Raw genomic sequence first — 13200 nt, forward strand, 5'->3', positions numbered from 1 at the left:
CTCATAATTACTGGGCAACCTGTGTCACTGAGGTGTATCTGCGTGCAAAAATGTAGATTCCAGTGTGTGTCGGAGCAAATGCCCTGCCTGATAAACAACAAAAACATGAAACTTCCTCTCTGTCTTTTGTGCCCCCCCCTGCCATATAGACAACAAAGACATAGAACTTACTGGCTAGCCTCAGTGGCTCTTGCCCACCAGGTTGTTGTGAGGCAGATTTTGATCAAACCTTTATTCACGCCTTTAGTCTTTATTGATTGCTGAAACAAGTTGTTTGATTCGTTCGAAGAAAATATTTCACATTCTCTCTGTTTAGCAGGCAGGGCATTTGCTCCGACACACACTGGAATCCACATGCATGCACGCAGATACACCTCAGTGACACAGGTTGCCCAGTAATTATGAGGATAAAAGGTAGAAAGGGTGAGGAGAGGGGAATGAGATGGAGGCAGAAGGTTGAAGGGGGTGGAGGGCAGATCACGACAAAAGCACAACAAGGAGGAAATGGAGGAAAAAAAGTGTTTAGTTATGTGGTGAGAGGTGTGAGAGAGGCAAAAAAGGAGAGAAAAGATGAGGTGAGATGAGGAGAATTGGGTATTGATGGGGATAGCGGGTGGTGGGGCTGTTCTGTCAGTCTTGGCACATCGTTCCTCTCATTACAGTTTCACTCCCTGGCTTCCGCCTGCTCTTTGGTCCTCCCCCACGGCTAGCCCCAGAGCAGGGATTCATTCAGCCCAGCCCTCCTGTCAACACAAGCCCAGCTCAGCAGCTCTGGCCCAGGCATCTGTCAGCCCACACAGTCTCCTGTCAGCCATAGCCTATTGGCCGGTCTATATTGGCATAGCACAGCGGGGTAGAAAAAGACTATAATATAGCACAGCAGAGCATCCATCAACAAAGCTCATGGTAACACGGCGCGGGACAGCAACCCAGGCATCCATCTTGAGCAGACCCCGTGTAAACCCAGCCCCTGGTCTCAGCGAGGACTGATAAACAACGCCACTTTGTAAAACCAAGTTTTGAAAAAAATCCTTTTAACAAGGTTTTTTTATTTACATGCATCAGCAAATATTTGCTTGCATTTACAAGCGTTTTTTTATGTACACGGAGGCCATGTATTCTGCAGAGGATTATGGGCTTGGAGAGGATTCCGCAGAGGATTGCAAACATGGAGATTCCGTTGTGATTAAAAAGGGCACATTTTTTTTGCCAAATATTCAAATAAATATAGTCATGCTGGCTAAATAACACTGCTGAGATACTGCATCATTGTGAGGGCTGCAGCCAGTTAATGGGATGGATTTTCATTACAAATCGTTCATCTGTGGCTCGCTATTCCAATCAAATCGAGTTCCCTGAAAGCAACTTGTTGAATTCCCCGGTTTGGGCCAGCCGGGGAAAGCCAAGCTCTTATTTATTATTCTGGTCCAGAAGAGCCCCGGCACAGCCCCGAGAACCACGGCCCTGCCTAGACACACCTTGACAGCTACTCTGCTAGAAGACAGCGAGAGCTACAGGCAGACAACTGCTCTGACAAGAGATAGTTCTCTGCTTCCCGGGCAGTCTCTCATTAGTGAGAACAGGAAATAGCTACTACTGAGCATGCTCTACTCTCTGCACCACGGGTTGTCAGGACCCTCTGGAGGCTTCGGCAGTTTTGGGAGAAGACAGACAAAGCGGAGGGCAAGAGGTAGCAAAGAATCCCGATCTGAAGTGCAGATCCTTGAAAATTCCTTTGAATTCTATTTCATGCTGTCCACTTTTACCCAAGAGTGTTGATGGACAGGTGAGAGGGGAGAAGGAACTTGTAGAGAATAGAGGCAGCCGGGGTGAGAAAACGAGGGTAGTGAGAAGTGGGGTGGTGAGGCAGAGGTGCGAAGTGATGAGATGGAAATACATAAGGGAAGGGGAGATGAGGGTGTTTGGAGCAGTGGAATATGGCAGTGATTGAAGTCATGAGTTTGGTGGCATGTACAGCACCATGTGTTGTGTATTTATTTATCTATTTCTTTGACCCATATGGTGCAGCATATGGCGACCGCTAACTGAAAGGACGTAATGCAATTAGGAACATTTGGATGATTAATAGTCCCAGTCACCTGTATTTATCCGAGAGCGCTCAAGATGCTGTGGAGGAGCCACACTCACAGTATGAGTGCAATGCACAATTATAACTGCCTGTCTCACTTACACAGAGATGATAATTTGGAGCATACAGTTACACTACGAATGCTTCTTCTTGTATTTCACTGTATTCCCTCCTTCCTTTATGGCCTGGAAACGGATGTTTGCCCAGAGATCTTGAGAGCTGCCACAGGACAGTTGGAAATCATAGAAGGCTGGTTTGATATGTTTCTAACCTATGGCAGAGGATAAACTGTAGGAGAGCCCTTTCAGGATTTTGTTTGACTGTTATTTTATCATGGCTGGGAAGTTTAAATCAAAACCACATTTCAATCACAGAACATAACTACATGTCATAGTACACTACACAATAACATTGCATTAAAAGTAATGATGGGCATCACGGTGTCAAAGCTTCTTTCATAGTTTTGGACATGAGAATAGAGCGTCTCTGTCTGTTTTTTGGTTGGTCCACCACTTTGGTACTGATGAAACATCCCAACGTCTATCGGATGGCTTGCCATGAAATTTGGAACAGACATTCATGCTTCCCAAATAGTGATCCCTTGACTTTTTCCCAAGCGACACCTGCAGGTCAAAGTCCAGTGAATTAACTCGACACCTACTGTAATAGATGGATTGGTGCAATTTTGTACAGACATTCATAATGCCCAGAGGATGAATCCTCACGACTTTAGTGAACCCCTGCCTTTCTTGTGTAAAATGTCTGTTGGAATGGATTGTCATGAAATTTGGTTCGGACATTGTTTTGTTTCCCATTCAGCACCATCATCACGTCAAGATTGTAATGTTTCCAATGCTTTGGTTTATGATCAAATACCTGACGTTCCCACCAGCCTCAGCTGTAGCAAATGTTAGCATGCTGTAAACCAGAAGATCATTTCTTTTTTAGGTAAATCTTTTATTTAAATGATTATTTCCTTAAAGTTGAAAAGTTCTTTAATAGCCAAATGCAGTTATTGATCTCAACATAATGAATGTGCACCACACCCCCGATACTGCACCGCCCTCCACACTCATATGACACATCTGGTTGTGCCAGCTTTGTTCTAACTGTATTCGGCTGTAATAATGGATATATTGTCTGTAATTCATCACTTCTATTATATAATACATCCATGAGCTGTATGCTCTGTGAAGCCTGTTCCGTGGTGATGAATAAATAAGAAGGTAAATAGTTATAATAGTATGCAGATTTATAATATGTTTCACTGTGGAAAACAGGCCGATTTGGTAAAGGCATTATATATATCCCAATAGACAAGAAAGAATTTGGTTTCACTGTTGTAAAGCACTTTGTAGGCAAACATTTTACTGCTGTCCTCTGATAATACAATAGTCTATTTCGGTCCAATCGAACGACCATTTAGCTTTCAATTCTTGTCAATGTAAGTTCTTTGACGTTAGTACGCTGGCGTTAGCATTAAGCTCAAAGCACTGCAGTTCCTACACCAAGCACAGCCTCACAGACCTGCTAGCATGGCTGTGGACTCGTAGTCTTGAGTAGAATGAAACCAGGCAAAAGACAAGGTGACAGTACCAATACTGTATGAGGGACATTGCCACAGTGTCTGTGATGGTGCTAAAGCTAAAGTAACTTAATTAATAATTATCTGACCTCAGTGACACCCATATGAAAGCAGCGTCCTTCACCAGGAGGCAAGAGTTCTGGCAAAAACTTAAAAGGCATCCTTCATATTTGATACTGTCTGAATGTAGAATTTTACATGATACTGCTTCCGTGTGCACAGTTTCATTTGATATTATAACAATTATTGTACCATTGAGTTTTAATACAGGAGAGACAGCAAATTAGATTAAACTACACAATCATTTAATGACCAGCTGTTGACAATGTTGTTTATATAATGCTCATAGCTGTTTCTATCGACGTTATTACCATATTTTCTTGAGAAAGATTGCTTTATTTTCTATTTTCCTCTGCTGGATTCTATTACAATGGCTGCTCCTTTCAATTACCCACTTTCCGCACAAGTTTCATTTTATCTCGAATCTACTTAAGGCGTTTAAAGCCTGGAATATTTACATATTAATTGCATGATTAATCTGATTACAATTCTCTGAGTAACAGTTCAGCAGACTCTGAACTGTGTATAGCGATCAAAGAGCATTAGTCAGGCTGCGTTTGCCCTCGATATAAGAAAGCAACAGCTTGCCACTTCGGTCTTTTGTTGGACAATAGTCTCAATAGTGTAAATTGTAAATAGTAATAAAATTGTCAGCGAGTGTGCGGTGGCAATTTCAGCCCACAAATATTTGTATGTTTACCTCAAACACTATGACTTATTTTTATTTCCTGGTAGGGTATGGGTCATTTTTCAAAATAAGAACTCAGTCTTCTACATCAATCAAAATACTTCAAATCAAAATCTCGACCTTCAGAAGTACCTATTTCTTGTCAGTAATTATTAATGGAAGTGTGTGTCTCTGAGATCAGTGTCAGTAACAGAACAGAGTTGATTTCTACAAAGACAATCCCTAGCTTTGTATGACAAAACTGTAGATTATAGGCTTTAGGATATATTGTTTGTTGAGCATATGCGCTGCAAGTCTGTAGTTTAATCCTGGGCCTGGTGATGATCACGATTTAGGTTCAGTGCCAGCATTCTGGTTATTGTAGATTAAGCTTTTGAAAGAGACAACTGAAGGAAACTAGTGTCACCATTCTTTTCATTTTCTCCTGCTTTTGTTTTTTCACCTCCTCACATTAACTTCACGGTAGGAGACGAGTAAGGCAGGAGAGGAAGCAAGCTCAGTGGCAACAAACAAGATGCAGCCATCCAGTCAACCAGGGCAGTTTATTTCTTCACTGCAAACACTTAAAATCTGTTTAACATGTCAAAGACTGTCTCTGGCATTGTGGACAGATTCTGATCCGATCCCGCCAAACCACATCCGGACGTGGTCAGGGACTCTTAACCAAATTGAACACACGTGTAAACTAAATTGTGTTTTCAGTCCGCATACAAGAACTATGTCGGCAATAAAACGTAATGCTACGTCTGTCCTGAGTACCATTGTCTTGATGTTTTGTGCGCATTTCTTTCCACATTTCCTTTGAATTCTGTGCCGTCAAAAGCAAAAAAAGTTCTGAAAAGAATGTAAAGTAAGGCTTTATGGGTGTGAACAGTGAATACATAACTTCCACGAATCAAGTTCATGAATGATTTGCAGAGGTTAAAGCTCAATATTCATAAAATGATCTATATGGATTTTAATTATGTGAGCTAGGCTTCATTTTAGTGCTTCAGATGTTTCCTCTCGATTCATATGCTTTCATTCAGTTGTTTATATAGCTCTCCATCATTATAAGAAAATGGGTGTTCATTAGTTTGGATGTTCTTGAGTATAAAGTCACTATAAAGTATTAATTAGAAGCCTGAAGATATTTGAAAATAAAACGGGATAAACTTGTCAGTGAGAGGAAAGTAGAGGTTTGATGTCAAAGCGAGTCAGTGAATACAGTGAGTTATCTGGACTCCACACAAAGGGAAGGCACATCAACAGGGATTCAAGCTGCGAATACAAGCCTTCAACAAAGCTTCAACAAAGCTGACATCCAGCTCCCACTGGGTGGGAGCTGGATGTCAGAGTTGGATAACAGTCTGGGGTGACTGCACCACCACTTTTGTGCATCACCCGGGGTCACCTGCCAAAGACAGCCTCACTCCACTGCCTTGCTAATCTACTCTCTTGTAGCCCAACACACTCCAAAGCAGTGTGCACAGCCACGGCTCGGGGAGTGGCGGGATTTGCATGTGAGGCGCATCCACTGTCGGCTTGCATTACTGCTGATATCCATTCTCATTGATTCCGACGTCTCCTCACATTTACATTTATTCATTAGGCAGACGCTCCGCTCCCATCCCTCCCGTGCAAAATGTCTTAGCTCGAGCTTACTTGGCGTAATGTTCTGACAGAATGCAACAAGGAGTAAACAAGAGGATGCCGCTGTCCTTTCTCATCCTCAGCAATGGGTTCACTGTTGAAGGTAGATGTATTTATCAGAGAGAGGAAGGGAGGCAGATTCAAACTCAATGAGTGTGAAAAGGGAGGAATTGACGATAGCAAATTTAAATTGATGCTCCTCAACTTTAAGTTTTCTTTCAAGACCCCAGAAAGTGGAAGGGCTGAGTTGTGCGATTAGCTTAACTAACTCTGGAATACATTTGCTGGTCAGCAGTAACAAGCAAAACACTACTGAACTGTGTCGCAATACACCCATCTTTGCCCATTGTTTCAAGAAATGATTGTGCCTTTAAACCCTTACTTAAATCGCCTATTGAGTTTCATACAGCCCGCCTTCTCTGTGGGAGCGCATAATTGCTGGTATTTGTTTGTTTCCTATCTACAAAACTCCACATTTCCTTTCCCCTAATATGATTACATATTATGAAATGAAAGACAATACATGCTCTTTCTTTTCAAGCCTTCTCGCACTAGATCCCCCCTATGAGAGCTTCACCTCACTTCCCTTATTCTTGTTGTGTCCACAGGTGTTATGTGGACGACAAAGTGTCCAAAGTGGCCTGGCTCAATCGATCCAACATCATCTTTGCCGGCCAGGACAAGTGGTCCCTGGACCCCAGAGTAGATCTGGTCACTAAAGGACAGCTGGAGTACAGCCTGCGCATACAAAAGGTAATACTGACCTCGAAACTGGACTGTTTTTTTAGGTTTTTGTATTTGAATCATCATTAACTGGGTTTTGGTGACAGTTGCATTTGGAGATAGGAGATCAAGGATCCTATTCAAAAATCATGAAACATGACCTTAATTGCTTTTTAAGACCCTGGAGTTGTGTTATTTTAAAATATTTATCCATTCATTTATTCATTTATTTATGCAGCAGGTTGTCAGAGGGAGTATATTTGTATGCTCTATTTTTAACACTTTCTCTGTGCTTTCACAACCATGAACATGTGATGAGATATCATATTTTATAAAGAGGTGTGTGTTTTTACATGAAACAAATCTGCTTGCGTAACTTAAACCTTAAAGCAGTGGTTCTCAAACTGTGGGGCGTGTGGGTGGTATTACAGGTGGGGCGCAGGGGGAAATGCAGAATATATATATATATTTTTTTAAAGTAATTAATAAATACATGGCGAAATGTATGGAAGCCCGTTTCCGCCACTGTGAGGAAAAATACAGATCCTGTAAGTCATTATAATGAGATACTACCTCATAATAATGACTTACTATCTCATAATAATGTTATGTTTATTTTATTTGATATGGACATCACAGTAGCATTAGAATTGTAACATACATTTATGCACAAAGCCCAGATGCACTGTGTTAAGTGTTTGAAGCGAAATGCTAATTTACAACACCTGTCCACAGGAGGCTTTTTGCCAAATTGTAGTTCCTTTTTGCACAGATATAACTTTATTTGCATTGTTCTAACAAAGTCATTGCACATTTTATTTGTTTTTGTCTGATGGAGTAATCTGGTTTACTTGAAAGTGATTGCAATTTTCTTTATTCTATTATTTGAAAAAGCACAGATGGAGGAGTCACAAAATGTTATTTCAATAAAAGTTCAACATGGACCATTTTGTTACAATTTTGTTGTGGCGGTGGGGCATGAACATTTTTCTTCCTCCAAAGTGGGGCGGGACAGAAAAAGTTTGAGAACCACTGCCTTAAAGGAATAGTTAAACATCTTGGGAGATATGCTTGTTTGCTCACTGAATGGGAAGCCGGAGGAAGCATGGTTAGCTTAGCTTAGCACAAAGACTAGAAGCAGGGGGGAAATCCTAGCCTGGTTCCGATAAACCGGACTAGGTGACACGTTACTTATATTTAAATGGGCAAATATGAGAGTGATATCAAATTTCTCATACAACTATTATCAAGAAAAAAAAATAATAGCATTCTCCTGAAATGTTGAATTATTCCTTGAATTTGGGTCACACCAAAAATACATAAACCATTAAATGGTTGTTTTGTATTATTATCACTATCACGTGTTATTAAAACAGCAAGTTGTCTTAGCATTATGATAATTAAAAATTTTATAAAAAAGCAGTATACCTGTAAACAAAGTAACACAAAGTAAGACATGCTGCTCTACAGTAGTATTGTTATAAGACATATTCAAATAACAATATTCTCTTTTATTGTCTGAAGGTGGATGTGTATGACGAGGGGCCGTACACCTGTTCCATACAGACTAAGCAACAGCCCAAGACCTCACAGGTCTACCTCATTGTACAAGGTAAGTGGCACCGAACAAGCACACCAGCAGCAAAGGTAACACCAACTATCCATCAGCCAGCTGAAAAGACACAAACTTTAAATCAACACATAATGCTAAACAGAGGCTACAACACATCATAAATTATATTCATAATGACTCAAGAGTCCGAGGCATTATTGTCCAACAGCACACAAGCAGCATACATCAGCGTCACCACCGCTCTATTATTTAATGCTGAAATGTGTCCCTCTAAGGTTTCGGAAAGGAAAATATATGAATATGTACTGAGAGGAGGAAAATAGCTATATGTCACAAACGCCCGCCTACAGCAACATCATTTCTTGTTCCAGTTCAAATGAATATTAAGTGCACTTGAAAAGCCTCCAGCAGTAGTTTTCCATTTCAAAGAATAGGAAGTTATTGCTCCTGAATCAAGACAGCAGGAAAGTTGAGAGCGAGAGAAAGAATGTGCTGCAGGATTCGATCCGAGGCCTAGAGGGTGGAATTCAACTTTTTCTTCTCTTTTTTTCTTTCTTTCCAACATGTCTTCAAAACGTTATCTTTGGTTTTAAGGTTGTAGCTCCTGAGATGGAGGAGAAAGCAACACGATATCATCATCATATTGTTGAACCTGAGAAGGCTGTCAACAAGGTGTATGCGTAGATGTCGTCTTCAGTTCTTAACCTTTTTTATTGTCCATTATTGTGTCGTTCCCATGACAGTAAGTCTGCTGATAGCGATCCCATTTCAACTAATGGACAACTAATTCCACAACAAATGTTTAAAGATGCATTTTAGGAATTGAGTAGTTGTCGCACCAATGAATGTCTTACCATGATGATAACCCACAGATTTACAGAAGGTATGTAAGGTAGAACCATGCATTTTTGGCGCATTGAAAAAAACAGTGATTGGATGTAACACAGAACAGAAATTTAAAAAGAATTGTGGTGGTGGCAAAGAAGAATCATTAAAAGAGACATTTGACACGTTTTATATGGATGTCCAATCAGCGTTGATGATAAATGTAGTCAATTTAAGCAATACATTTTTCGGTGCGTGCTATATTTACCAAGAAAGCGGAGTTATTCTGTTGCAAAATCTGTTGTTTTACCTGCCTCAAACTCTGTCATTTGACGTGTCAGTGACGTACTTGGATGCAAGGAAGACCTAGAAGCTAATTCACCTTGGCTTTCTCTGGGAAGCCAGAGGCTGCGCATGTTCTAGATGCAGCTCAAAAACACAACCTCCTTGTTCTCTTTGCTTGTTTTACTAACTAGTTGGACTGGGTATCATTTATAAAATGACGATGCCAGTACCAATACAAGTACCATTAAAGTAATACTGATACCAATAGAGTACTTCATTACGGATTGTTAATAAGTGAACTTCAGATTTGCTCGTAGGTGGATTTTGTTACCTTTGGACCGAGCTGGGCTGTTTCCTCCTGTTTCCGGTCTTTAAGCTAAGCTAAGCATACGCATATCTATGAGGGCTCTATAGCCTTTGTGTGTATAACATATATTACTGGAACTTCTTGGCTCAGAATGTCCTTTAACCTGCCACATGTCATTTCCCTGTCCCTACTCCTTCCCACTCTGGCGATGCAGGCTTTTGACTGCTTGTATTTATTTATTCGTAAACTGTCAGGATACTTGGTCCTTTCAGTTCTCTTCTGAAATGTTTTGGAATTGCCGGTAAGCTCTTGGGACCATGAAAGAATAAGAACAATAAAAATACTGAGCTGTGCACCAAGGCCGTTAAAAAAGAGAGTTCATTATCCGTCAAAATGCCATCGCTAAGTCTCTGTTGTCTCGTTTTCCAAAGTCACAGCTAGTTGACAGAAATTGCTCTTAACCTGTCAAAAACAGGCTGTCTGACAGATAAGAGTGCAATACCTGAGTGCTCAAAAGTAAGCTCTCCTATACAGTAGTTTCTTTGTTTTCCTGGATGTGTGGGTGTAGGTATTTATATACTTTGCTTTAAGCTATAAATGCTTCAAATGTCATCTGTCCATTATCCCAAGAAGAAATACTAAAGCAAGACATGGAGTGCTGTTTATGTACAGTGCCAAACCTACTATTGCAGCTCAATACATTTCACCATGGTGCATTGTTTCATCAATCACATTTTGTTTTTGTTTTAACTGCCCTTTCCATTTTAAAACTACTGACTGTCTGATGGGAAACCCGACCCCAGATAAATACTGCACCGGCTGTCAGTGGAGGAAATGCACCACAGTGTAATTTCACCACACACAATAGCCAACAAGATAACTTCCCATCCAGCTATGAACCGAAGATATCATCCATTAATAGCATTTTTAAAGGCCAATATGTGAATTGATGATCTGCTTCTTGGATCCATGGCAGCAAATTGCCTCTCCTTCCCAGAATCCATTGTGTCCGATTATCCAGCGCTTGATCATTGGAATGTCCTGCGTCGACTTCCAGAGTTTCTGCCGGCGGCCTTGTTTATCACGGCTAATGCGACAGCTATAGCCAAACATTGATTCTGTTGCTTTCTCTCCCTACTTTGTCCTCTGCTCTGCCTCTCAAAGTCCCATTCAATTGAGCTGCCATATGCTCATCTTTTGTATTTACCCGCTCCGTGGGTGTAATCTTCTCCTTGAGGTTCAGTTCAGCAACTTTCATCTAAATTGCGGTGCGGTGCTCAAGCCCTAGGTTTCCGACAATTACTGTGAATGTGTTGCCATGCTCTGTGAAGACTGTGAAGTTTTTATTTACTTTTAAATGGTGGTCAAACATTGAACACATGAGGAAACAACTTAATGCTGAATGCTTACATAATAACAAGAGTGCGACGTAAAATCCTGCTTCATGAACAATCCACCACTTATTTAACCTTCGCTTTTGCTTTGGTCTTTTTTCTACTCTGTATGTAGGTTTAAGTCTTTTTCAAAGGGTAGATACGATTTTTTATCTGTGTGTAGCTCCAGTATATGCCATCACATGCAGCAAGCAACCTAAACCAATCCTGCAGAACCCAATCAACTTTGCGGGATAATAATTCACCCTGCCTTCATCTTTTAATGGGTATGAAAATGTTCCAAGCATCAAACATTGCCCCTGGTTACAGACCCAAGAGCGGGTTCACGTAACCAAAGCTGACAATTTTCTGCTAGCAGGGACAGCGACGTAATTGGAAAACAAATGATCAGACAAAGTAAATTTGCGGTGGATGAATAAGTGGCGAACTCGCGGGGCTCAGACGAGTGGTGCCAAGCAGCGGGGTCACTGCACACGACAAGATTCACAAAATAATAGTAGGCTTTCCTTCCCAATCCAATCCGATTTTTATAAAAAACATATATAGAAGTTTAGCCGATGGGCAAGCCCACACCAGTGTTGTGAGGATTTGAAAGGTTTGACTTTGATGTCTGTGAAGTCTATTAGCTCGTCAAGAGATGTTTACACCTGTGGAAAAGTGTGTGTATAGATGCATACCTGCATATGTCTTAGTCAGTGAGTTTGGCTTTTTTGTGTTGTTTTTAATAGTAGTTATAATAAGCGTTTGATTAATGGTCTCAGTTGGAAATCATGAAAAATGCACTTCTCTTTCTTTTAATCAGCAAACCTATACATTTCACTATTTCCCCTTGACTATGGAGAGGTATTTTAGATTTATATGCACTTCACACACTTTGAACTCGAACCAAATAACACCCCATTAAAATTGTAACTGTGCTGAATTGATGGGATTTTTAAATAGTCAAACCTTCCACCATTTGATCAAGTTGGAATAAGTATACTCTGTAGACTGCGTCTGACATCAATCCCAGAGAGGGGAACAATCTGTGCTTTCGTGTTGATATCCATAGTGTTAAATATTGTCTGTAGCCCATATAAACTGCTGAGCTGTCATTAATAATGTTCCTCTCCTAAAGTACAGATGACAGGAGTATATTTCTCCCATTGTAAAAGGCACATTTTGGACATATTAAAAAGTTGAATAACGTATGCCTTTATAACTATTGTCATACTCGATCAGTAAAAGCTTTCTTGAATCCATTTGCATGAGACTAATGTAACTTGGGGATATCCAGACATCTATAATAACATCATTTAACTTTTTTGAGTGTTTTTTTTTTTTAGAATTATTCCATCAGGCCAGTCATTTGAAAAACAAATTGTTACTTGCATGCACGGCCTAGCAATTGCTCGACCTTACATGGTTAAACCACTAACATCATTACAATGAACAGCAGGCAATGAAACAAAGTGAGATAGGACAGTGACAAATCATGTACGAATAGACAGGATTCTTTGTGATGATAGGAAACTATTGTATAAGTAAGAATGGCATTCAAAGCAACTCATTAAACTGCCCAGTGTCATCGAATGTTACAGTTCATACCCGAGCAATCAGTAGGTGTAATACAGATGCATCAGAAAATGTGACAACATAAAATCAAGTGTCATGTCTATAATTTGTGAACAACAAAGGCTCCTCGGTGAATCAAACTCTGCATGCAATTTATTTTTCTTGTTCCTGAGGACAATTTCTGTCATGAAAAACAGGCAGAATAGAAAAAAATAGACACTGATAGACTGATATAACAACAGCTTTTAAGTCTTCATCAGCCATCATCAGACAGCGTCTTTACCAAAGTATGGGGTATAGGCCTAGGTTATCATGAATGGATATGTCTGACAGTTATGATAATGGAGGCCTATACCTCAGTGTGAAGGCCTTTTAATATTCAATCTAGCACCATAATCAGGACAAAGTAAAAATGTGTACTTGGCTTTATGACCAAATTCCTGCAAAATGATGTTCCCATCAGCCTCAGGGGAATTTTGTGTTTT

General features: G+C 40.3%; 1 protein-coding gene across 2 annotated transcripts in view; it reads left to right on the forward strand.

The window, feature by feature from the left end:
- Positions 1–13200, forward strand: part of lsamp (limbic system associated membrane protein) — a 503490-nt gene that overhangs the window by 438273 nt on the left and 52017 nt on the right. For both annotated transcript variants that reach the window (XM_031860665.1, XM_031860664.1), the window contains 2 exons: positions 6663–6807; positions 8302–8389. In XM_031860665.1, coding sequence (XP_031716525.1) covers positions 6663–6807; positions 8302–8389 — 233 coding nt within the window. The remainder of the gene's footprint in view (positions 1–6662; positions 6808–8301; positions 8390–13200) is intronic.

This window comes from Anarrhichthys ocellatus, unplaced genomic scaffold, assembly GCF_004355925.1.
Source record: "Anarrhichthys ocellatus isolate YVR2014 unplaced genomic scaffold, GSC_Weel_1.0 scaffold24, whole genome shotgun sequence".
Taxonomy (NCBI): Eukaryota; Metazoa; Chordata; class Actinopteri; order Perciformes; family Anarhichadidae; genus Anarrhichthys; species Anarrhichthys ocellatus.